Genomic DNA, 27,353 nt, shown 5'->3' on the forward strand with positions numbered 1-27,353 from the left:
TACAGTGTGTGCATGTTTTTGCGGAAACATCCCGTGATTACAACAGCGTTACGCTCCGGCTTTGTCCCCGTTACGCTCTTGGTTTGACATTGTCCGATCACATCGCAGTATGCGTGGACAAGTGCAGAAATATGTGCACGAGATCGTCGAGAGAGATAAGCTCACGTTCATGGAGGAACTAGTTTAGTCAGTCTGAGCTATTTGTCGGATAAAGCGACGGTGACCAGGTGAGCAACAGGACGACATGTTGCATGTTGGGCCCGCTGCGTTGGGGGGGGGCGTGTCTTGACACGAGGCTCGCCTTCGCTGCATGCCGGGCCTGCCATAGGCTGCCGACTGGTGAGCTGGAAAAGTGGAGGAGAGAGATGGGTTGGAAAAGGAGGGGGGAGGCACTAGGACCCAGCGGCGAGACAGCGAGTAGGCAGGCAGAGTGGGGCTGAGTCACTGCATGTGTCTGAGAGAGGCAGTCAGAAACAGAGCAGAGCAAAGGGAGCAGAGGTGATCTCACACTCATCAGCACAGGATAACACAACCATGATGGGTTGACTTGGGGGGGGGGCAGGCGGTTGGAGAGAGGAAGCGTGCGTTCGCCACCACTTGCTCAGCCATGGAGACCAACAAAGTTCTACATTTTGTGCCTTCGGGTAAGTGGATCCGAGCTCTCAGAGCTGCTCCTCAGCTGTGCACGACATGTCGTTGACTTGGGAGAACCTTGGGGGTTCCCTACCTAGTGAAACCTGAGAACCCCTCCTGTGCACCTCCACTCTGAGGGAGGGCAGATGTTCGGGCTTGTGCATGTGTCCCACTGTGCATACTTGGGTGTTTTCTGTGTGGCAATGCTCGGTTTGTGACAGAAATCTTTGTTTTCATTTTATTCTCAGAGGAGGTGGAGTTGTAGAAGCCACGTTATGCTTACAGAAATGCAGATGTGTTTGTTTTTTTGCTGCATTTTTGTATGAGTGCGCGTTTGGCGCTTCTTTTTTTCTCTCTCTCTCTCTCTCTCTCTCTCTCTCTCTCTCTCTCTCTCTCTCTATCTCTTTGGTTTTTCTTCTTGTTGTTCATGTCTGGTATGCGACACAAGTGGTTCCTGCGTCGTAGTGCTTCAGTTTTTTTAGATGTGACACCCGCCGAGCCAAAGGCGGTATACCTGTCGAGCAGAGACGGGCGGAATGCAGAGCTCACACAATGCACTTTCTCATGTGTTGCACTGATGGGGGGGCTCGTGCAAGTGCGCTTGCCAGACGGAGAGGGATGGACTGTGTGTGTGTGTGTGTGTGTATTGTACGTGTGCATGTGCGTGTGTGTGTGAGACTAGATTAGTGTTGGTGACAGCCACAGGAGAGCAGCGAGTTCCCCCATCACTGAAAGTCCTCTTGAGAGACCAGAGCCCATTTGGAGGTGTGATGCGGCTGCCTCCCTACTTTCATTTTGTCTGGGAAGGCAGAGTGGAATACTGCGTCTGTGTGTGTGTATGTGATGGTGTGTGTGTGTGTGTGTGTGTGTGTGTGTGTGTGTGATGGGGACATTATGTGGGATAATAATGCGAGTGCGGGAATATTATCTGAGCGAGTGTGTAAGTGTGTGTGCACGAGCGTGTTTTTGTTTGTGGTACACAACCCTTTGTGTACGGGATAATGTGGGGGAATGTATCCGTGCATTTTTGTGTCGTGCTCTTGTGAGATGTTTGTGTGTGTGTGTGTGCGTGCGTGCGTGCGTGAGCGTCGCGCACCGTGCACACTAACTACATCTCAGAGTGTGTGTCGGGGCGTGATGGACGCTGCTGTGGCTCGTTCCTCTGAAGACTCATTTGAATTCATTTGCTCGGTGCTGATTGGAGGCGGAGAGGTTTTGATCCTCGCAGCAGAACAATTCGGTTCTGCGGGAACAGAAAAAGGTATTCAAAAAGGTTCGTCGACCAATCACGGCAAAGGTTGAGGTTTGAAAAAGAGTCAAAACATCTGATCCAGTGATGTCCCATCAGACATCTCATCCACCTAATTACAATCATCATGTGGAACCACGGCTTTAGATTAGGCTTATTAACCAGTTACAAACTATATCTGCAGGAATGTGATTGGGTTATTGATCAAATCCAGTGACTTGACGATGGATTAGATTTGTCTTTCCACACTCCCTGCACCGTCTGACATCTGGATCGTCAAATTAAAAGCAGGCGAGCTCTGGTGTGCACGTAACGGGGACACGTTGTCCATCAGCGTGTCCAGCTGACGCTTCCCATACAGATTACACAAACTGCTTCAGAAAGGTGTTTTTATTGGTGTTGCGACCCCCCCCCCTTCATATTGCAGAGTGATATCTCCCGCATCGTGTCAGTATTCGGTGGAAACCTGCTGACAGGTGAAGGAGCAGCTGGCGCCGTGGTGAGCAGGTCACAGAGGTACGGGACTCCCTTTATTGGAGCCGTAAATTACCACCGAGCGTCGCCACGTGATCACACATTATAATGACACTGCGGCGAGTTTCCCGTTTCATGCTGACACGTGTCTTGATTTACCTTTCTGATTTTGTTTGCTCGCTCTCAAAAATTGAGCAAGTAGGCCGCTTGTGACGACGCAGCGCGGAGAGGACTTTAGAATGTCTTTAACTGTGACGTGTCGCTGAGGATGAACCGTTTCCTGTAATGGTTTCTCTCGGATTGTTGTTCGTGATTCATCTCTAAAAAACAGAATATGCAACACAGGAATAATCTCCTACATAGTTTTATAGTATCAGAGGAATCATGTTTCCATCATATTGTCGTTCAGAATTCTGTAATCCGTATCGATTAATCGAAGTAAAGTGTAGATAAAAACAAAAGAAAATAGTTGGAGTTTGGTTTGATGTCATAAGTTTTGCGCATTCTCGCCACATCATATATATCAATATACAAAAATCTTGTTAGTATCACGATGTTTTAAATCAGCCAGAACTAGAAATATTCAACGTTTCCAAAGAGAATTTCTCGTGAAATAAAATAGTATTATTGTTCTTCAAATATACAGACGATAATTTACATTATTAATTAATCAGATTAATTGATTATCAAACTGGTTGCTGATTCATTTTCTCGACTGAATAGTTTTGTCGTCGGTGCTTTCAAGAGACGGTTCCAGCTTCAAAGTGTTAATTACTATAAATCCAGCCACTCCAACCAAATCCACATTTCCGCCATCTTTTCTTCAACAGAGCTGACTAAATAATCATAATCACAACGTTAAAGTGAAATCTCCCGGCGTGGAGCCGGCGGGGTGTCAGTCTGCAGGCGTGACAGACGGCCCGGTGATCAGTGCTGCAGCCGTGACCTGCACAGCCGCAGGACATCAGCATGGAGGACACACAGCGGAGCGGCCGCGTGAATTAGTAGTTCCACCATGTGGAAGTGGAGGTGTGTGTGAGTGAAGACGGATGACGTGTGCCTGTCTGCGTGCGAGAGTGTGTGTGTGTGTGTGTGTGTGTGTGTGTGTGTGTGTGTGTGTGTGTGTGTGTGTGTGTGTGTGTGTGTGTGTGTGTGTGTGTGTGTGTGTGTGTGTGTGTGTGTGTGTGTGTGTGTGTGTGTGTGTGTGTGTGCTGTAGATGTGACAGTGATCTCTGATCAGTATTCACCACTGGCAACAGATCTCAGAGGCTCCAGCTTCTGAGCACAGCCATCTGGGCAGAGGAGAAACACACACACACACACACACACACACGCACACACACAGACACACACATACACACACACAAATTATTATACAGTACCACACACACACACCAGCACTGAGATATCACAAAAACACGTCCTACCAAGACACATCAAGACAGTCACACGCACAAGTGTATTCACACATAAGCATTTTTTTCGATTTTAAGTAACACACACACACACACACACGCACACACACACACACACACCGACTGGGTCACAGATATTGTCCCTACACACACTGCATGTAATTATATACATATTTCATTCTATCTAAGTCGTTTGCCTGTTGAGACACAACGCAATTATGTAGATGTGTCAACATGGACACTCATCATGCACACTTCAAGGAACACCGAATGAAGAAGAGCACACATTCATTACAATTACGACTCAATAACACACACACACACACACACACACACACACACACATACACACATACACACTGTTTCTCTTGTTTGCCTTTATGTCTCTGTCTTTCTCCATCTTCTTTGTTTTTCATCCTCCTTCTCACACACACACATTTACATACAAACACGCTCGTATCTGGATATTTCAATCCATGAAACACACGCACGCACACACACACACACACACACCATACCATGGTCAAAGTGTGATGAAAACACTTCCTGTCAGGTGGCCAGCTTAGTCCGTATGAGGATGACGAGCTGCGTTAAGCTTCATCATACTCCAGGTGATGAATGACAGCTTACAGACAGATTAGTGAGCTCGTGATTACTTCCTGTTTGGTGACTTTCTCTGAGTGTTCTGCTGATAAATGATGTTTTCACTGTAGAATCAGCAGCGTTTCCTCAGTTCTTGCTCAGATTGTTTTGGCTTTACTGACAGTAAACAAAGACGACTTAGAGTAACTTATACTCACATTATAACGCACAATAATCACTGTTGTAATGCATTATAAGGTGATTATAAATGTAAAAGATTATAACGTATTACAACTGTGGGAATCATAATACACCATGAAATAAAATGACCGGTTTATAAGTAATTATAAGATGCTTCATAATGAGTTATGTCTCATTATGAATATCTGTGAGTGCTATAACTATTACTAACATTATAAGTGAGTTTAAGTATTCATATAAAGCATTATGATTATAGGTAACAGTTTGATTCGTGCTCTGTTTTGTACTCACTATTGGACGACCACGTTGACTTTCATGTTTTTAAAGTAAGAGGATCAGGAAGGCAGACGACATCTAAAACATTTTTTGCGTTTATAAAGCTGCACTTTTTCTACAAAGTGGGGTTTTTTCCCTCGGTGATGCAGCTGTTTGGTATTTTGGAGCGGTTTTGGTAACTGGTTGTGCACCGTGTCCTCTCCTCATCCCTTCAGTAGACGGAGGAGCACCGCTGCAGACTCACACTTCTCTGCATGTATTCCTCGAACACAGCCTTCATGTGTTTGCACATGAGACGGTGACGTGTGCATCCAGCGCTGACTTTACGCAATTGCGACTGATTTTTATTGTTCTTAAGCAGCTTTTTACTTTCACCGCATTTTACCCAGAAACAGAAACAACAAAAGCAATTACAAGACAAACAAAATAGATGACATAACAGTGAGGAACGACACAAAACCAGACAGTAACTTGTATTTAACTGCAATACAATCGCAGGTTAAAGACGAGTAATGAACACTTGTCACGTGTTGATGCGTTGGATGTCTTCACTAACGCCAACACAACCGTTTGTCACACAATGATGAGATCGCCCAGAGGCGTGAACCGAGATCACAGTCTCTCATCAGAGCTGCAGAGATGTTTCCACTCATCGATCAGCCGATCAGCACGAGGCGATCGTCTCAGAATCAATTCACTCGTGTTCTGAACAAAAATGCCGAAACCTTTTCTTAAATGTGCAGATGTTCTACTTCACGATGCTGCACTGAGTCCGTTTACAAAGCGAGAATATCACACTGTTGAGTCAGTCTGGATAAATATTATGTTCACGAGTTGTGTTTATGAGTAATGCTCAGGTTCTTGACTTTTAACACTTTGAACAACAAATACCCAGGTTTTAAAAAAGGAGCAGACTGATTCAATTACATTTCAGTGAGATTTTATCTAATAAGACGTTAATCAGCTGCTCCGAAAACGTATTGTTGGAGGGAGTGAAGGAAAAATGTATTGAATTCATATTTGTATGAGATGTATAAAGTAAACACTGGTTAATTCATGGTTCTTTTTTATGAAAAGATTTAAATTTAAATCTATTATTATTCGCATTATATTCATGATTATGAGCAACAACAGACTTCCTCCTGTTCATCATCTCCTGTTCTTTATTCTACTTCTCATGAGTATGACGAGAACACAACAGTACATGAGACCTCTGTGTTCATCAGTTCTTATGGATGGATTAGGATCGTTAAACACAAGGACTCCGCCTGCGTTACTTTGAATTCTTGAAGAAAACTTGTTTTTCTTGCGTGGTGAACAGAGAAAACAAAATGTGTTAATTGTTATAAATTCTTGTTTCATTTTGTTGAATTCTTAGAGTCAAAGGTTTTAACTGAAGGAATTTCTTTGTATCACTCCACAAATCAGAAAATACTGTCAACGGCCATTCAAAAAATCGTTCTTAGGACTTAAATGTATAAATCAGACTATGAATGATGTGTGAACAAACCCCTCAGAACAAACCTTCAGAACAGAGAGAGCAATGAAACGGTAACGTTTGGTGGATGTAAGAGCTGCTGAACTAATAGATTTAACAATTTAACTTCCTGAGTTGATTACTTCCGTTAAGAAATCTACAGACACACACAGACAAAGAAGTCAAATAAACACCTTCATGTGTATTTTGGATGTTTTTGTTTTAAACTAGTCTTAAAACAAGTTATGGAAGCAAAGTAACCCAACATCTCCAAATGGAGCAGTGCATGAAAACAATGTTTTGGCCTTTAGTGTCTAACCCTTCAGAGCAAAATCATCAAGTCCTGTTTCAATACTGAAAAGTATTGGTTTGGTAAATTACACGCTAATGTAGGATGTACAGTCTATTTAAGCAGCACATCATTAGCTCCATGTATGAAAACACAACCCCGACGTTTTCTTTTAATTCCACACGTCTTCGTTGCTTTATAGCAGCTCCACATGTGGACGTATAAAAAGCATCTATTATTGAGAGGATGAAAGCAAAACAGCTTTCTCTTCTTCTGCAAGCATCAGATGAAATGGAGATTAAATACTAATGTGCTGCATCTTTGAAGAACTAATTATAAATCAGGTCGGACTGCATCCGGCTACACCAGTACAGTTGTTTTGAACTTTGACAATAATTGGGATGTTGTTTTTTTATTCACACAATTGGATGTAAAGCTCTGTTGTTTTTTTCTGCAGCAGATTAGGAGTTTACGAGTTTTTAAGCGGTTTTCAGCTGAAAGTCGAGGATGAGAAACGGATGTTTGGGGCCCTTTAGTGAACATTTGATGCACTTTCATTTCAATCCCAGGAGAGAACCAAAACACCAAAACACCAAAGATGCTTTTAGTTCAGAAATAAAGCAGATTGCCTGCTGCCATCGTCTCCAGATTTTAAGTAGATTGAGTCCCAGAAGTCAGATTACATGCACACGGCATGGACATGCACATAATCTCTCATGCACACACATGGAAATGAAGTTCATGTACTTTTTTACACCGGTAAGCGTAAATGCACGTTTAGAAAATAAAAACACACAGTGTTGGTGGTCCTCACTCGTCTTTGGTCATGACAGGCCGCTCGGGCTTGCCGGCGTGTAATTAGGCGACAGTTTAACCCGAGCATGCGCACACACAAACACACACACACACACACACACACATTCATTGCAGATTCAAGCTTACTGTACAGGTTACAGCACAGGAATCGGACCTGCACACAGGTGAGGTGTTCGTTTCACTTCCTGTTTAATTTTGCTTTCGTGTGGTCGACCAAGGCTGCACGGCATTGCCAGCACAAAACAGTTTGTGCCGCGCAGGCTACTTCCTCGTTTTTATTTCAAACCAACAAACAGAATACAACAGAGTAGAAGACATGGAAGACCCCCCCCCCCCCCCCATAGTAATTATTCCAAGATGTCTGAAGATGCCCGTGTCAATGAATTCCCAAACCTTCATTGTAAAGCTTCCCTTTCCACGCGCCTGAGCAAGGACGCCAACATGCCAAATAGAGTGTGGCGATATGTATAGTAGGTACAATGCATAGCACACACACACACACACACACACACACACACACACACACACACACACACACACACGTCTTATCATGTATAGCCCGACAAATTAATCCAAATGCAGAAACGAGTTGCATCACGTTGCACGATGACACACTTGCTGCTTCCCGCTCGGACTGAGGGAATGTCTGTGAGTCCATAAGATGTGTTTTTTTGTTTTTTGCAGTCTTCCCTCACTTTGAGGTCCGATGTCATTCTTGTCCTTGTCGCACGTGGTGATTCATCCTCCATCTGTGTTCTCAGCACTTTTAGTGCCGGTAATATCTGTATTTGATGTGTGTCGTCGTCGTCGTCGTTGTTGTTGTTGTTGTTGTACGGGCACAGCTCACACTGAGTGACGTTCAAGGTTAGAAGCAGCTCACCTACGGTGTAAAGAGACGGCTGAAGACAAAGACTACACCAGCCGCTCTGCAGCCAGCCTCAGGCGGAGGATTAAAGACGACGGCCAGCAGAGAGACTCGCTGTAGGACGACGAGCTGCAGAACAGCAGGTAGCCAAGGTCGCTCAATTTGAATTCTGTCCGTGCGGTAAAGCACAGAGACAGCTACTGAACAGCGCTGAGGTTAGTGGTTTGGTTCTCACCGGGGCCCCGCATGTTAAAGAGCTGAACATTTGATTAAAAAGGCCCTAAAATGTTTCATTTCATCTCATTTGAAAGGTCACATCCTCTACCGCAAAGAATCCAAATCACTTATTTCCATGCACAATGTACATGAACATGCACAATATATGCACACATATATGCACCTCGCATGAGGGGGGGGTGGGGGGGGCAGACTCATATACAGTAGACTAGACTTTTACGCCGACATTTTCTCTCCCGCTGCCACACATCGATTCAATCGTAGCTGTGTAGTTCTGTGGGGGGGGGGGGGGGAGCAGGCTGGAGCAGCGTACAGTAGAAGGCTGGGTGGAGAACAGCAGACTTGAAAGGGAGATGGTGGCCTGGCTTTAATCGAGCCAGAGGAAGAGGGGAATGTGCAAGCAATTAGCAGGAATCCCCCAGCACTGGCGTCTCTCTCCCCCCCCCCCCCCCTTGTTCACTACGAACACACAAAGAAACAGCAGAAGCAGCACCTGAGCATCATCCCATACCTGTGTGTTACTGATGGAGGTTGAGACGACAGAAACAAAAACAAGAAGAAGAAAGAGACGGAGAGGGAAAGATGTGGAAAGTGAGATGTATGAATAGATAGAGGGGTAAAAAAAAACAACCGATGGAGCGCCGAGGGGTGGAGGGCTGTAAATTGGAGCGTGTTCCTGCGCTAACCTCGGCCAGTCACGACGCCTCGTCTCTCAGCCCTGCAGACTCACTATGACTGTCGATCCCTCTCAGGTGAGAGGACCGGAGGATCGCTGCTCAGCTTCTCTGTCCACAGGCCGCACGCCAACGGCAAGATCTGACATTCAAATGCTGCCGGGGCTGAATTTTATTTGCACAAATGTAAATTCCCACCAATTACACAATTAGTCCAAATGCATGGCTCTCCTGGAGAAGCCATGTTTGTTCTTTGGTTGAGGTCACCTGCTGCAGATACCGATTGCTGATCGTCGATGAGCCGAATTGTCTGTTATAGATCGTCTTCGTTCAGATATATAGGAGCTCGTATAAAAGGCTCCAGACTCCTTCTTTTCACCATTGTCCCTAAAAATCATTTCAACTGCTCTGAAGTCAAACCGTAAAGCAATCCTAAATGCAATCGATGCACTACGATGATTAATATAACCGTACGGATCACCGATCAACTACGGTCCGTTACACCGCTACCAATTATACACATTGATGTATGAACACACACACACACACACACACACACACACACTGCTGTCCAGCGTCAGCCCAGCCAGCCAGAGTCCACCTGCTTGCCAGACAGCTCGGCACGAGCCAGCCTCGTGGTCACGGCTCTGCTGTGACATCATCACACGTCAGACAGCAGCCCGGGGACACGGCTGTCAGTAGCGGAGCCAACAGCTCTTCTCCTTAATTGAGCCACGTCCTGTTTTAAATTCTCTCTTAATATTTGGAAAAGAAGCTCAACCGGTGTGAGGAGTGTAGCTGTGTGACGACGGCGAGCAAACACTTTCATCAGAGCAACGTCTGAAATACAATAAAGAAATAACACGCATGAAACAATCAGTGATGGAAACTAGTGACGTGAGATTTTGTCATTTCTGGTTTTAATTATTCTTTCTTAGTCACTTGTCACAAACGTAAATGTCCTTGTTAACAGTGTAGGCGTCCGTCACTGACTACGCAGAGAGCTTTCTGCAAACGCCGCTCGTTATGCTCTTGTGTCTGAATCGGGATTTCTACTCAAATCTCTTTCAAGACAACTGAAGCCGATGTGACTCATTCCACTTCAAGGTTTCCTGGATGAAAGCGTACATCAGATGATGTGGCGTTTACCTCGGTTGCCCCGGCTGGACGACGGTTCAGGCTTGTTACATTTTGTTGAATATTCTAAATACATCGGTAACCTACGGATAGAAATAAAGGTCTGAAAGTGTCCGTCGGGTGAGGTCCTCATTGTTTTGTCCAACCAGCAGTCCAAGGACCAAAGATAGACCAGTTTATCATCAGAGGAACATTTACAATTAACAAGCTGGAACCAGAGAATGTTTGGCTTTTTTATTCTTTTTGGATTAATTGATTCTCACATTAGTTGATGATTCGTACTCCGCTCATGGACTGATAGGTCTTTGTTGTCTGCTCTGTGCTACGGATCAGCTCATCATTCAGAGAACGTCTGACCTTTTAAAATGTATTCGGCTTGAAAACTGTAATTGTTAATATAATGTTGACGGCTCCACTTTGTTCACATCGACAGTAAATGTATCGCCTCTGGAAAGGTGAGATTTTATTGATACGTTTATGTCTCAGCTTTTAGCTCAAGATTCAGTATGAATGAACAAATGACTTCATTAATCCTGATTATATAAATAAGCTTTATTGTTGGGTTATTATTAGATATAATGATAACAAAGTGAAACATAAAACCTGATTTAAAAAAACAGGAATTATCAAGTAACAACAGAACAGACTCACAAATAACGTTTGTGTTTATTAATCCTGTGTGTATGCAGGGTTACCTTATGGTTTATGATTACCTTATTAAAGATTGTTTGATTGTTTTTCACTAAAATGGTGCAAAAAAGATATTTGCTTCTGAACACAATGTGAGGTGAAGTGAGACCCGTATGTTTTAGTTTAGTTGTGAACATATTTGAGTGATTGTCGTGAATCACAGTTATTTTGGCCACAATAATCGCGACATAATAAATGTTTATATCTAACCCGGGCAGCGCTCAGCATCATGAAGCGTCGCTAAAATACACGGCGCTCTCATTGCAAATCATTTAAAAAAAAGAACAAATGAGAACATAGTGGTTGTGGCGCTTTTATTTTAATGTTGCGGTTATTGCGACGGCCCTAAAAGTGAGGAAGCTGTCTGGTTGACGGGTGGAGTGGACGAATAACGAGGGAATGTGATGAGAGACCAGCAAAGACTCCTCCCGGTGGAGCCGGGACCAAAGTGACCGTGACCTCGTGACGAGTTTAAGCCAAATCCTGCTTCTGCACATCGTATTACATCATCCAAACCAGATTCCTCTCGAGGCTTCTCTTCACTGATGCGGTTGCCTTTCTGCAGCTCAGTGGTTGCACCGTGGCTGCGCGCAGACCGCCGGGGTGGCGTCCCACCTGAGCAATCAGTCCATCCATTTCTGTCTGCTTATCGGGGGGACGAGATTAGAGAGGAGTCCCTTCAGCTCCGGCTCTACTTAGCGGATCACCACCAGGCTTTCCGAGGCCGGCGTGATATGGATTTGCCCTCACCTGGTGGTGATGGAAAGGATAAGACCTCAAATGCAAGCAGCTACAGTTGCCCTCCTTCATGAGGAGGCGAGGAGTTAGAGATAGGATAAGGATCTGAGGTGTTCAGCTTGGAGTTAAGTAGCAGCAGTTTGCTGTCGCCTAAGAAATGAAGCAGGAGGTGTAATACCTGCGACTTGAAGCTCACTTATACTACGTTTTATTTCACCTCTGGGGGGTTTTGATGTCGGGCGGCAAAGGAATCTTAAGGAATCTTTTGGTTTTTGTTTGTCAGTTCTGTTTCAACTTCAATCTCTTTTCCAAACCAAACCTCATGTTGCCAAACCTCGTTCCAAATAAACAAGTACGTGACTAGCAACAGGCTGAATTTGCAATGAGCCAGAATTAATGAAATTCCAACGAGGAAATGTTTTTCAGCCTGGTTCAGACCGGAGACTACAGAAACGCGTCGACGCGCCCTCTCGCCTAACTTTAGGCTCCAGTGTGCCCCTACGCCTCTTGGGAAAATACCACGCGAACTGTAAACTGCCCTTTACAGTGTGGGCGTGATTAGCATGCCGACTGAAGTTCGTTAAAAAGGAGACGAATAAAGGCCAAATGTGGGCCCTGCTGTTTAAAATGTGAACACGAGCTAACGGAGCAGCTCGGAGCCGAGCATCGGGAGGAATTCCCTCTCCGCCCGGGTTTCTCTCAACGACCACGGCTCCAGAGAGGACGGGTGCCAAGAGAGCCCGTGGGCACAATTAGCCAACAAAAGGCCCGGCCTCCTCCTCCCCGGTGCCGGCCGAGCCCTCGTAGATTCCCCTACAAACGCAGCGGGGGAACCTTTTTAATGTCTTGCCCTCTTCACTTCAGACTCTCAGCCTCACCTCTCCTTTAAATTCCAGGGTTTTGACCCTCCTGGGGGGTTCTGACATCTGTTTTCACATGTACCTGCAGCGTGCTACCCTGCAACAGATCAGCCTGCACGGGGGAGGAAGCTTGGCTCAGCTTCAGCACGGCTGGTTTATATACACACCAAAGGTCGTATAAGTTGACTTCCTGTTGTCTTGGAGCTTTTAGATACACATCAAAACACGCTTTTCTTGATGCAATCAAGGCAAAGTCTGCACTGGGTTAGAGTAACGAGTGAGTCTTACCAATAAAGTCATCCGCAACCGAGTGCAGAGCGTGTAAGGGCCTCCCCTTTCACTTCAGTACTGTAAGCCATCAACCAGCAGCAGGAACATCAGATGGAGGACATCTGCAGGCTTTACACTGCGTATTTAAGCAAAGGTCAATCAGCCTTTGTTGATTTATCTGGATCTAGCAAAGTCGGTACACAACCTTCTGTGCTTTTGCACACACGCCATTTTATAGAGAATATTATTCATCAATAAAGCCGGCGTGGCTTTTTGCACTTTAAATGACAGATAAGTCTGGTGGTATTCTATATTTTTCTGAAAATAGTTCCCAACAAATGCACTTTTCACTCCTTATTTCTGTGTCTCTTGAAATGTTAATTCAGAGCGTTCTTAAGCCTCCGTCCCTGTGATGACCATTTCAGTTTGTCCGTCCCGTCCTCGTGGACGCGATGCCTCCGGAACCTCTGGAGGGAATCTCTTCAAATTTGGCACAAACGTCCACCTGGACGTTGGTGCTCAAAGGTCACTGTGAGGACATTTTGGACAGACGCGGATGTAAACTGCGACTTGACTGGTGGACGGAGGCAAACGACCTCTGCGAGGGTATTTATAGTTTTTTACTGCTCCGTATTAGTATTTGGTGATAGATATATTTGCACTTTGCGCCTCTTTAAACTTCTAAAGTGCCTGCTGCTTTCTTAGGGGATTAGAAGTGACTTTATTTAAGCTCAACTTCGCCGGCTGATGCTGAACTTCTACTGAAAATATATTCAACAGCTTTAGCCTCTTCTTCATTGTGCCACACTGCTCCAGGTTTGTGCTTGTGGTCACCGAAATTCATCCACATGCTTTTGCGCCCCGAGTTGACGCTTGTGAGTGCACATAGGAGTTTAAAGTATATGCTTATAATCTTTTTTCTGGTCCCATCATCTTTCTCTGAAGTGAGTGAGGAGCATTTTTTAGTCCTTCACAGTGAATTCTCGCTTGGCTTTGTTGACTGAAACAGCCGGTAAACAGCCACGGTCTGGGTTTCCTGCAGTGTTCAGCTGTAATGGCGTGCTGTGACTTGGTAACGGAGATCATTTTGAATGTTGGCAATGCACCTACAGGACTTGATCTTGGCCTTGGGGCATATACGACACTAAAACTGTCCCTGAATGTACACGGATCACTGAGGGAAGACATTCTTCCTCTTTTGAGGACACAAGCATCAAGAAGGAGACTCAAAGCAGAGGGACCACCACATTTACACAGACAATCATGTTATTTAAAATCGTTGTATTACTTGAAGCTTTGGATATATTGTCACTGTTACATTCGTGCCAATAAATCATATTGAATGAAAATCATAGGAGCAGCTGACTTGCTGTGTCACTCCTCCAACTGATGCAAAAAACCACAATCGCTGCAAAAGGCGACACGCAGCTGCCTGCCATCTTTTTCTGTATTATTGCAGATATACGAAGGTTTTGGGTTTATGAGGAAGTAAAGAGTTTGTCATGTGGCATCAAGTGATGAGCGGAGCAGATGTTGCCTTGCTTGTGGGTTTGTGACATGTAAACTGGGCTGACTGACAGATATTTCCCTCATGTATATGTTGGGCGATGATGAAAGGACCGATTCCAAGTAAAAGACTCGTACACACACACACACACACACACACACACACACACACACACACACACACACACACACACACACACACACAGCAGAGCAGTGAAAGGGATGCGACGTTCGTGCGATACTATTCTAACCAGTTCTGACTTCCTGCCTGCAAGTCGACGGCTTCCTCTTTTCTGCAGATGATTATCATACACCTCTTTTTTTTTTTGCATCAACTATACTTCTAAAAGCTGAACTTTCTCTTCCTGGAAGAGCTGCGTTAACAGTCAGTTTGGTTTTAACCACTGTTTGCATTTATTTCATCGCAAAATCAACAAGGATCCGTTTAACGATTTTGTGTGTAATAAATATCTTCAGGAGGCTTTAAATGCTCACCTCAGAAACTAATCAAACACAGACCAAGCAGAAGTGTGCAGGAGAGTTTCCTCTTGGCAGAAGCTTTCTCTGGTGTGCTTGTGAGAGAATCTGCATGCACGGGTGTGTTATGAGAGAGCTTTTGTTACTGCGCGTTTAATTGTTTTCGTGAGAGTCAGCGAGGCCAAAATGTGTTGAAACCGATAGTGTTTTCGTGTCATAATCACCGTGGGCCAGAAACTCTCTGTAGGTTTTCAACTATAACTGAATCAGAGTGCCCACAGAAAATACTCCAACTGGGGCGTTTTTAGAGCAGATCAAAGTATTGAACCGTGCCAGCAGGGGGCGCTAACAGCAACACAACGCCCAACTGAAACCAGTAGCATGTTCGCAGAAATCACAAAAAGGATTGCGCAGCGTTTGCGGCTTTCAAAAAGGCAAACTAGCTGCGCTGCCAAGCAAATAGCGTCTCGATGCTCCTGTGCTATTTGCACATATTTAAATGAGGTAGTGCGGACATTTAGCGCAAAGGTGGACCCTTTCTATGCAAATGAGCCTCAGTCCACAAAGATAGTTCACAGCCACACGCGCTTCAGAGGCTTCAGAGGCTTCAGAGGCTCGGTGCTAAATGAAGTGCGTTCATGAGGAGTGTCCAGACGCCCAGACGTTCAGTCATCATGGCAGCAGTGATTGTAGCCAAGTGAAGGCTTCATCACGCTCCGCTCAAACACATTCATACAGGGACGTAGTGACAGGAAGCAATGACAGTTGTTCCATGAAAAATAGACAACTACAGCTCCCCTACATGTCTTTATTTAGAATAAAATACAATACGGTTATAATGTAAACAAATAAACACATGATTTCTTTTATATATACTGTATGCCGCCAGTTTTGGGATGTAAGAAATAAAGACAATTAGGAGTTATGAATAGCGCTGTAAAACTTTGTTACCGCTCCCTTCTCTCGCCAAATGGAAGACCTCATAAAAACAGTCATAAAGCAGCTCATTCATTGATATTTAATTCAATAGTAAAATGTGAGATTAACAAAAGATTTAGCAGCAATCAAAATAATAATCCTCATTAAACAGCTGGAATGAAAAATGGATTTGAAGTTGCATGAAACGAAATGAATAAATGAATCAATGACCTGAACGCAGTGGGCTGAAAGAAGCTGTAACGTTACTGATAACGTCATACTCGTCATCATCATCATCACGTGCGCTCTCTCTCTCGACCGGACACGTGCTGACGTTACGCCGAGCTTGTGATACACCGGTGGAAACCCCAGAGACGGAGAGACGGACACACAGCTGACAGCCTCGCAGCTGAACTAACTGATGTGCTGGAGACTTGTGTCCACGACAATGAACTCAACGGTATCGGATGCAGTAGTTCTTTCTATCCGTACGTATCGGGGACAGCTGTGTTCAGAGACAATATGTCTTCGGGTTGTCCGTCCTTAAATCCTTCTGTCCGTCCCATTCTCATGAACCTGAGTCCTCAAAATGTCTCCAAATCCCGCACATTTTTATTTTATCTTTCACCTTAATCTCTAAACTGATCATGTTTTACCAGTTCAGCAGTCTAATATAATTGTTCTCCATGTTCCAGCCCCTCACAGCAGGTGTCCTTGTACCTTTCAGTCTTCAGTCAGTAACAATTCAAAATGAGTCTGAATGAATTCTGATCTCACAACAGACCCTCATGACTTCTAATGAGCCTGTCTCCACAAGAGCATCGGAGCATGAAGTATGTAAAGGTCTTTAATCAGCTGTCTGCATGTGTGTTCAGCCCATTATCGCAGACAAAGACATAACGAAGTCAACCAGGTTTACTCACTTCCGTTGTTTTCGTGTTTATTTCTGAGTGTTGGTACAAAGCTCTTTATTTGTTCAAGTGAAGCTTGGAGTCTCGCAGCAGAGCAGCCGTTCCTGCTGTATATATTCGTTGATCTGGAAAAGCCAGTACACGGATAACATGCAGTCCCCCTTCAATCCAACTAAATCTCTTTCCCAATCCGTCAGTGCCAAACCGCTCGATACGAGCAGAGCGCGTGAATCTTCGCGACGCTGCTCCTGATCACAGCACTCAGAGACTTAAGACGCAGCGGCACAGCGTCCGCGGGAAGCTGCCGTGATGTGCCACATAAATAAATGAGTGCAGGAGAAGAAGCCCCTCCAGGAAAGAGACAGATTTGCTTTTGTTCAATGATTTTTCCAACTTCTCTGTGAGTTCTAAAGAACATAGTTTTATTGATTGTATGTATCCTTTGGACACGAGAGACTTTCAATGTTCTTCTCTGCGGCTTTATTCAGACATGTCAGGTTATGATGTCACTTTTAAAAACAGCCAAACATTCGATGGTTGCATCTCCTCAAATGTGAGAATATTCATCTTTTCCTCGTTTTTTTAGATCATTGTAAACTGATCATTTGGGCGTTTTGGACAAAACAAGACTCAACCTCAACTTGGGCTCTGTTTTCTGATGTTTCAAAGACTAAATAATGAATTGAGAGAATAATTGGCACATTAATTGACAATAGAAACTGATGAAGCCTCATAGCTCGTGTGATATTTGGCATGAGATGCGAGTGAGGAAGCAGCGCTCTGTTCTCTCGCAGACTTTTTTTCATGAACTTTATAATTTATTAGATGGAGGATTCTATGGCCTATTTTACAAAGCCCGATGAGATTTATGTTGTGAACTAAATTCCTGTTTACTCACTTATAATGTGTTTCGCTGGATATTCTTAAGTTCATGCATGCAGATGGAATGAATGAGAATGTAAACTAAAGAGAGGAAGTGCTGGCCTGATTATTATTACTTTCATAATTAGTTGATTAAATGTCAAAGGTTCTCAATACGGAATTCAGAGCCTTGCTGTTGCCTCCACAAGGCTCTCTGCCGGCTAGCAGTCAATGTTGCTAACGTTGCTAACAAGGACAACAGTGCAGACAGAGCTAACAGTGTTTAGCTGAGGGGGAACAGTGCAGCGGTGACTAGCTACCCAGTGGGTATTGACAGGATCTCTACAGCTACTAGAGCCGTGTACGCCGTCTCTACGTCACTCCTCCGCAGTCCAGATACGGTCACTTCAGTTCACTGGTTGCAAAAAAACAAGATGGCGACGACCAGAATGCTGAATTCGAGACTTCAAAACCGCAGTCCACAAACCGATGGGTGACGTCACACACGGAGGGAGGTTACTTCACGATATCTCCACAAAGAAAAAATAGTTGTTTGTAAGCGATTAATCATGAAATTCTTTTGTATTCATTTGTTGGTTCCTGCTTCTCAAATGTTAGGATTTCTGCCTCTCTTTGTCATCTATGATAGTAACTTCAATATCTTTCATTTTTTTTGACTTTTTGTCAGACGAAACCTGCAATTTCTAGAAGTCACCTCTACTCTTAGAAATTGTGAAAGGTAGTTTTTCACAATATTGTGTCATTTCGTAGACTAAACAATTGATCAAGAAGATAACTAGCAGATTAATTCAAACTTGAAGATCATCATCAGTTGCAGCTCTTTTTAAAATGGTGTTAATGCAACTTTTTTTTTTTTTTTTTTTCTCCACCATATTGCTCGACACCGCAAGGAAAAATAAATAGTAATTTATAGACATCGACATCCATCCAGCATAAAATGAATCACCCAGACAACGTGCTGAGAAATGCACTCACTCAGTGTTTTGTGGTTTATTAAACTGATACGTGAGAGGTGATAACTGATGCATTTATTGCAGCACCCTTAACAAGGCGGAACACGCCGATTTAATCTCTCGGTTTATTTAACCGCGTGCTGCTGCAGCAGTGATGTTACTGTGACCGCTTTCTGCTCAGACAGCGGTGTGGAAATGTTTACGTCTAGTCCCAGTAGAAATAAGACCGGTGTCGTGACTTGTACGTTAAATTGACATGTGTATTTACACACGAGACTGACATCACGTTTAATGATCATAATAATGTTGTTACCTTCATGATAGCTGAGAGATATGATAACACTGAAGCATGACTATTTCCTTTATTTAGAATATAGAAATGACTAAACGGATAGGACACAAAAACAACAGGTCCTGCAGGTGAGGTAACATAACCCATGGTGAGCAAAATACAACACAATGCATTACTGACTGTATAATGCGTATGGTCTTTGTGCTCTGAAAGATATGTTTAATGCAGTGGCTGCAGCTAAGCAGACTGCACGGCACGGATTGTGAGCGTGTTGTGTAGGAAGGTGAGGGGAAAGTGTTTATGTGACTGACATCACAATCAAAAAACACAGTCGGTAATGCAGAGGCAGGAGGGGATGTCGGAGAAATGTTCCCACACGTTTCTGTTAACACGGAAACTCAGGTGAGGGAAGTGATCTGTAGTTTGATATTTGTGATTTTTGTAATGTGAAAAACAACAGCATAGAATCACCAACAACATGTTTATGAAATAAATTGTTAAATAATTTGTAATTTTGCTCTTTAGTCTTGCATAAAGAGTAAAAGAGGCAGAAGTTAATTAATGCAACCAGAGGTCTTTACATTACCTTCCTAAATCATCATATCAAAGAGAATGGGCTAAGCTACTTTAATTCACTTGAGAATACGTGTTTATTCTCTTTCCTGCTGGGGGGGGGGTTGGATGAGAAGATGAGTGAAACTGGAGCAGGCGATCCTTAGCTTAGCTTAGCTTAGCTTAGCATGAAGACAGGGAAAAGTCCAAACATTAATAAACAAAATCAACGTACCTAAAGTCGCTTCATATCTCGTCTGTTTGATTTGTACAAAAAAACATGTTCCAATACGTTTTTTAGCGGTTATGTTCCGGTCTATTTCTTGGTTGAATTTGCCCGTCTCTCTTATCTTTATCACCTGTTCTCACTGCTGACTCAAACATTAGCTGAGCAAAGGCTCAATTCCTTTAAAGTATTCATCACGAGAGAACTTGTGAGGCACATCACGCCCCTTAAAAACTTTTTATTTTAACACTTTGATTTTTGAAACTAATGAGATTTAATTAACGCGCTCTATGGCCAAGTTAGCTGTTTTGCTGTAACTCTCAGCAAGAAAGCAAATTAGCATATATTCCAAAATGTCAAACTCTTCCTGCATGAGGATCCGTATTCCACGGGGAAGACTTGGTTTGCAAACAAGATTTTTAAAAAATACATTAAAACTCAACATAAAGTCAAAAGAGTCAAAGCACCAGAGAGGGAGACTTAACGGAACAAAACAAAATGCAAAATGCAAATATCTATTAGAGACCAAAGCAGCTATAATTACGTGTATAAATTAGACGCGGTAATTGTTGTGGGGATAAATTAATCCCCAGTTCTTGAACTCTTCCCCCCCAAGAGTACAGCAACATTTTGTATAATTAAAATTGCATTCTCTTCCTCTTGTATGCTTGTCACATCAAAGAATCCCGTCAGGAGGAGAGACGTCTCGACGTCCCTCTTCTAAATCAGGGTTTGACATAGCTGCAGTGTAGTTTCACTCATTCATTTTACATGCATTGCCACATAAGGCCTTATTCGCAATGGAGCATTTCCCGATTAGGACCTGGGATTTGCCGATGTTAATCGGGTTATAGGAGCTTTATTTGGACGTGATACGGCACATTTAGGATACGTGTCTCAGTGGGGGTTTTACTGCAGGTTGCAACTCACGGCCTCTTGCCTGTTTACGGTCGACTCTGCGCGCTGCACAGTAGTTTCACACAAACCGACTCCCAACAGTTTGCAGAGATGCGTGCCTAAAGGAAAAGGCCATATTTGTGGATAGAATTAGAAACATACCTACTTTTAAACATTATGAAGGACTTGGATATCAACATGTGTATGGACATGTGTGTTACAGAAGGTTGTTGAATGAACGGAAGAGAGAGGCTGTGTTCTCACTGTTCAACAAAGTCCGCTAGCTGCTTCGTTAGTCGGGGTTTGAAAGTTTTATTGGAGTGGATGTGTTGCTTAAACCTAACGGTTGGTTGTGTTGCCTAAACCTAACTGTTGGTTGTGTTGCCTAAACCAAACGGTTGGTTTTGTTGCTTAAACTTAACGGTTGGTTGTGTTGCCTAAACCAAACGGTTGGTTTTGTTGCTTAAACTTAACGGTTGGTTGTGTTGCCTAAACCTAACTGTTGGTTTTGTTGCTTAAACCTAACGGTTGGTTTTGTTGCTTAAACTTAACGGTTGGTTGTGTTGCCTAAACCTAACGGTTGGTTTTGTTGCTTAAACTTAACGGTTGGTTGTGTTGCCTAAACCTAACTGTTGGTTTTGTTGCTTAAACCTAACGGTTGGTTTTGTTGCTTAAACTTAACGGTTGGTTGTGTTGCCTAAACCTAACGGTTGGTTTTGTTGCTTAAACTTAACGGTTGGTTGTGTTGCCTAAACCTAACTGTTGGTTGTGTTGCCTAAACCAAACGGTTGGTTTTGTTGCTTAAACTTAACGGTTGGTTGTGTTGCCTAAACCTAACTGTTGGTTTTGTTGCTTAAACCTAACGGTTGGTTTTGTTGCTTAAACTTAACGGTTGGTTGTGTTGCTTAAACCTAACGGTTGGTTGTGTTGCCTAAACCAAACGGTTGGTTGTGTTGCTTAAACCTAACGGTTGGTTTTGTTGCTTAAACCTAACGGTTGGTTGTGTTGCCTAAACCTAACTTTCGTCACGAACGTAATGTTGTCCCGAAGAATAAAATTGGACAATTTGTGTCATTGTACATGAAACCAATAGATTGCATTTCCTGACTATTTCCCAAACTGCCATGAGACCGTGTTGGCTCCTAACAGGTGTGTGTGTGATTGTGTGTTTGTGTTAGATGGCAGTGATTTTAGCAGGAAAAATCCGCGTGAGACCTGCTGTTGATCTCTGGTTATAGGATGAATATGTAAACATATTGGGGTAAATGACTGAAGTCTGGTTGCACAGCCCCCCCCCCCCCCCCATTCCTCCAGCATGAGCCCACAATGTCTCAATAACCTTCAAAGTCTCCCCTCCCCATATCTCCTCTCTTTCTGTGCCATCCGCATGCAGCACACACCCACAGGGACGCGTGACAAACGCTCTGAAATGTTCTTCTCTAAATTCCCTCTCTGTGCATTTGTAGTGGAGCTCTTCACCAGATTAAGTTTAATTCCAAAATGAGATATCCTCCGGTTTCTTTTTTAAATGCGGCACCCTACCGTTGCAAAACGATTGCTCGCCTGGAATCAAAAGTCACCGTGGATTATCACTGAACGCATGAGCAAAGTCAAGACCAGTGTGTGTTGCTACATATAAGCATTGCCGGTCCACAAATCTCATCAGGGCAACAGGTTGAGCAATGCACACACCTCTTTAGGTTAACTAGAAAGCAATATGACCCTAGAGGATATAGGTTTGGACCGATGGAGCTATGGAGGACAGTTGCTCCACACACACTTACGTTGTCGCTAAAAGTTGCAGATTGATTAGTGGATGTTACGATATTTACTGGTTTATATTGGTCGGTACTAGCTCAAGTAAGCATGCGCCATGTTTTGTTTTACAGGAAGAAAAGATGATTTAACTTTCACGAGGAAACTGAATTTGTATTAATTATAATAGTTACCCAATGTGTGAAGATGTGATCTTAAAGGTTTAGGATACTGAACATCGTTGGTGTCTGCTGTAGCTGCATATCAGACAGATATGAGAAACTGTACAGCTTCAGTAGTTTCAGCAAACGCCAAAGAACAACGGAGGTTTACAAAAACCTCTAGCTGCAGTAAAACAACCATTACTCGTATCTGTTGGAGGCGAGAGAGGAATACTGTGACGTTATGAGGCAGCCGGTCTCCTCAAACTCTCGTTTCCAAAGCGCACTGTGAATTGTGAGTTTGAGGGAAACTTTTTAAACACTGAGAAGACGGCGGTTCCTGTCCCGTGTGAACAAAGTACTTTTGTTGCCAAAACATAACCAGGTAGTAGTTTTGTTGCATAAACCCAACCAAGTACTTTGTTTTGTTCCAATGTTGTTGTCATTTTAAGCCAAACCATGGTGTTTCTTTTACTGAACCCAACAAAGTAGTTTTGGAGCGTTTTTTTGTTTTGTTCGTTAAGCACGTGTTTGAAACTGTAACTGTTCAGTCCGGAAGAAAAAGCCTTCCCTATAGAACATGATTGAGAGCGCAGTTTAGTTGCATGGGAATGTGATCATGCAGGAGACAGGTCTGTATGAAGCAGATCGAGGATGTTGGGATGGATGGACGGGTCGACAAGATAACACACTCTGACACGGGAGGCTTGTGTCCGAACCTTTGTACCTAAATCCAACCAAACCTTGAAAACAACAAACGATATGAGACGTGTCTTCTGGAGGGCAATTTCAAAGTCCTGTTTTTTTGTTTGTCAATTTGGAGGACTTGTTATAAAAAGTACTTTACCAAAGAAAGTCGTAAACATCGGTGTGTCATCAGTAGACATGTCTTCCTCATGGCCGTTAGGAGGCAGATACCTGATGAGTGAGTGAGTGGATGAATGAATGAATGGTATTTTTGTGAAGCACTTCCTGGATCCAGGATATGCTAACATTTAAATGCACCAGTCTTTCCCTCTTGAACATTATCACTGAATGACTAACAGAAGTCGGGTTAATGGCTCGCACTTGTATTTTTGAACCATCTCTCGTAGCAACAATTACTGTGCGATAATAATAACTCATCCCGAAGTGAAAATGGCTCCCTGCAGGGCCTGTTACCGTTACCAGCTTCCCCTCGGTGATCCTTTCTCTCTTGTGCTCCCTCTCCTCCTGCAGAGGCACCTCCCTCTGGGATGTCCAAGAATGGATACTTCTTTCAAGAAATGGGTGAGTCTGAGCCAACACCGGAACATATCGTCTTTTTACCGCTTTCATTTTATTATTGCTGTTATTATTTCATTTCTCAGTTTGTTCTTGTCATATCTATTGGTTTTATTGTTTTATCCATTGTTCCTCACTGTTGAGCTTTCTGTTCTTACATCGCAGCGCTTTGTCTGTCGAAGCGCTTTGTAAACCCTGTTTCTAAAAGTTATTATTATTATATGAGTTTCACTAAAACATCGAGATCAGTTTTTTTCACGATGGAAAACAAAGAAGCCATAATCAGGAATACATGAGTTGGATTCAGAGGTTTAGTGCTATTTGTTTAAACATGGCAGCGCAGGACATTCGCACACTGTTGAGCTGTTCCTACGTTGGTACGTTTAGTCGACTATAACTAACCACACGATCACACGTCAAACAGACTCTATGAATAGTTTCATCATGGTGAGATGATAGCCAAACATCTAGCTCAGTGCTGTTCTTGCATGTTACTCAATCGACACACCTTGAATGTCAACTTGACAGCTTTGTTTTCATTGGCTCTCTTACATGACGACCGTACACTTTAGTGACGATTAGATCTTTGAGATGCGAATTTCTGTTATATATATTCTATATCCTCACTCGGAGGAGAAGAGAAAGCGGCGGAGCGTTGTTCCAGCTGCACCACATCGGTCGGAGACACGATGTGAATAGAAAAGTGTCATCTTTTAATAATAGGTCGTATAATTATTTGCATATTGCCAATGATGTGCTCTGTACAGTAGTGAAAGATGTGACTTATAGATTAGAGCTGCAGCACAGACACCGAAAAACCTCTCCCAGCTCTCACACACTCCACTGCATTTGGATATAAAATAATAAACTTTGCTGTTATGATAACGGCAGTTTCATTACCTTCAAGCCAAGGAGAGGCACCCAATTAGTATGTGCAGCACAAGCCGTCAGGACAGAACACGCTTGCATTGGATCTCCCTGTCTCCCCACAGCCAATTATCCCCCTCCTGCAACACACAGATTCACTCAGCAGAACCGTGGAAGGCCTCCTGCTGCAGCCCGACACAACTGCCGCTATTTGGCAACATTGTATCCGGATATAAAGGCAATTTCATTATTGTTGGCGAGTAAGCATCGTCCATCGTCTCAGAGGTTCGTTAGTGAGGGTCGGTGTGGCTGTAAACAGGGGCGATGTGTGAAAAATGATATTTGTTTTATGTCTTGCACTGTGGAAGTGATCCTGTTGTACCGCTGCCTTCTGTGCCATTATGCTCTTCGTTAGAGTGTTAAGAGTTGTGAGTTGAACTGTCAGTGTGCTCCTTTAGTGTGCTAGGAAGGCAATTGTGAGTGAATCTGATGATGGCTGCTCGCTTTTTGGGTTGAACTGGGTTAAACACAGAAGACCAAAAAAACATGCAATGTGTGAAGAATGGGAATTAAAAAAAATTGTAAAAGAACACAACATTGCAACATTTATACAACATTCTTTTGTGATTTTCAGTGATTTTTATTGGTGAATTTGTGGATTTTAGGACTTAATTCATGGATTCCTGGATGGATATATTACGTATATATATATACGTAATATGTAATAATGAGCAGAGGTGGTAAACCACTGAATTCCAGACACAACTCATCTTGTGATCATTTCAGTTCAAACAGAACAACCTAAACAATATTTACACTCATTTCATATATGGAATTTACGATGTTGGAAACGTTTTTAACTGTGGAAAGGTTCCACACAGTGAAAGGCCGACATAACCTTCATCCATACCGTGTAGAGTCATCGTTCCGTGTACATTCTGTACATAATTCAGACGCCTGTTTATGATTTGGAACTGATGCCATCGTCTCCGTCTATTCTCTCGCCGAAGCCACCAGACTGCATTAAAAGAAGAGTCACTTTCCCCTCGCACGACACGGGGGGATGCTGGCTCACCGCTGCCTCCGTCGCTGAGTTTGTTTGTGTTATTGTGTGACTTTGAACTAACCCTTTAAAACACCAAAGTCACACAATGACACAAGTCAACCCACTGAAGCAGTGGTGCTGTGAGGTACAGTTACTGTTATAGGGGCGACGTTCTTTTAAGGTGGCTAAAACATGTTTTGCTGCTTGTTTTGTCTTAAATGAGACATTTGAAGTCGTCCCTTTTGGCCTTTGGCATTTTATAAATGATATGAATCAAAACAATAATTGACAGATGAATCTATCTACGTAAAGGATCGTTTGTTGCAGCCTGAGACCACCTGCGTCGTGTAATTCTCAGCACAAGAAGTTTGAAACATCTCTAACGATGCAGGCGTGTTTGTATCTCTGTCGTCTGTCTCCGCATGTCACATGTCAAAGGCTGCTGCAGAACGCTGCGCGCTGTTTGAGGGAAACGCATCAATCATTCAGTGTTTTCATATGGAACATCCCTCGTCTCTCGTCCTTGTTCCCGCTGCATGTTGCATGCTCGCGTTACTGAGAGCGAGCGATGTGAAAAGAATCTCTCTTTATTGGGAGTTTGATATAAAAGATAGATAAATAGATGGGAAAGTAAAAAGCAGATCAAATGTTTACAAAGACAAGTGATAAATATTCAAAAGACTTGTTGTGAAATTGAAGTAAAACCGTCGATGTGCTCCTCCTGCTCGGCCGCCGCCGTTCTTTCTCAAGGTGACGTGAAAGTCAGAGCCCAGCCTGAGACACGGCGAGGTTGAAATAATGTCGAGTGCCCTGGGATGATCCCGATACACGACTAACTGAATGAACTGAAATTGGGGGCCTCCTCGCGGATAAGGTCAGCAGACAAAGAGCACGAGCATTGTTCTCGTGGCGTCGCCTGGAAATGATATTTGGGAGCCCACTAGTTAATGTAGGTTTGGATTTGAGTGGCTGCTGTGTCGAAGAAGAGAAGAAAAAAATAAACCGGGGATGAGTCATACAAACAGGCTCCAGGCTGAGTGCTGTGATGCTTCCCACCAAATCCTGTCTGCTACAAACCCGTCTACCTGCTGAGTAATGAAGATTTGTCTTCGTAGCAAAACAACCAACGACCAACAGCAGTTCTTTGATAATCTGGGCCGTTTGTTTTCACCTTTTCAGACGTGGAGGTCCTCAGCTTACGCCTATTTATGCATTAAAGCAGGGGTACACAATTCATATTCAAAGAGGTCCATTCAGAGCAAATCTCCTCAAGCAAAGGTCTGGAACATCTTACTGTCTCTAATGATTCAGTGTCACACTATCAAATGCTTTTCTGTGCCCTCAGCTTCAAAAGATGTGCGCTTTGTCTCGTTGGAGGCGCTTCGCGTCGCTGCTTTAAATAATCTCCACGTCCTCAGAACATATGAGACACACTGGTTTAGAACTGCACGTGGGAAGAACATGAATAAAATGACTTCTCTCTGACTACTGTCTCGTCTCCCCCCCACCCCCACGTGTGTGTGTGTGTGTGTGTGTGTGTAGTATCACATGAGATGCTTTACATCGCATGCAATAACAACAACCAGTGCCGTAAAGGCTAGAAAAGCTGCGCCGGTTAAAATAGAAACGCTCCGTCAAAATGGGAATATTTCGCAATAATTCATCAGTTGTAGGTCCGGACTGCGGCCTGCCTATAAGTGACATCTGCATTATAATAATAATAATAATTAATAAAACTCTTCCAGGTAAATCAATGTGAGTGGGT

General features: G+C 43.5%; 1 protein-coding gene across 1 annotated transcript in view; it reads left to right on the forward strand.

Annotated features, from left to right (window-relative positions):
* Window positions 1–607: 607 nt before the first annotated feature.
* slc4a11 (solute carrier family 4 member 11) overlaps window positions 608–27,353 on the forward strand; it is a gene marked incomplete at both ends in the record, with an annotated part of 77,325 nt that continues 50,579 nt past the window's right edge. Inside the window, 2 exons of the mRNA XM_079174972.1 lie at window positions 608–644; window positions 23,632–23,682. Coding sequence (XP_079031098.1) covers window positions 608–644; window positions 23,632–23,682 — 88 coding nt within the window. The remainder of the gene's footprint in view (window positions 645–23,631; window positions 23,683–27,353) is intronic.

Source organism: Pholis gunnellus, assembly GCF_910591455.1.
Source record: "Pholis gunnellus genome assembly, chromosome: 15".
In the NCBI taxonomy this organism is placed as follows: Eukaryota; Metazoa; Chordata; class Actinopteri; order Perciformes; family Pholidae; genus Pholis; species Pholis gunnellus.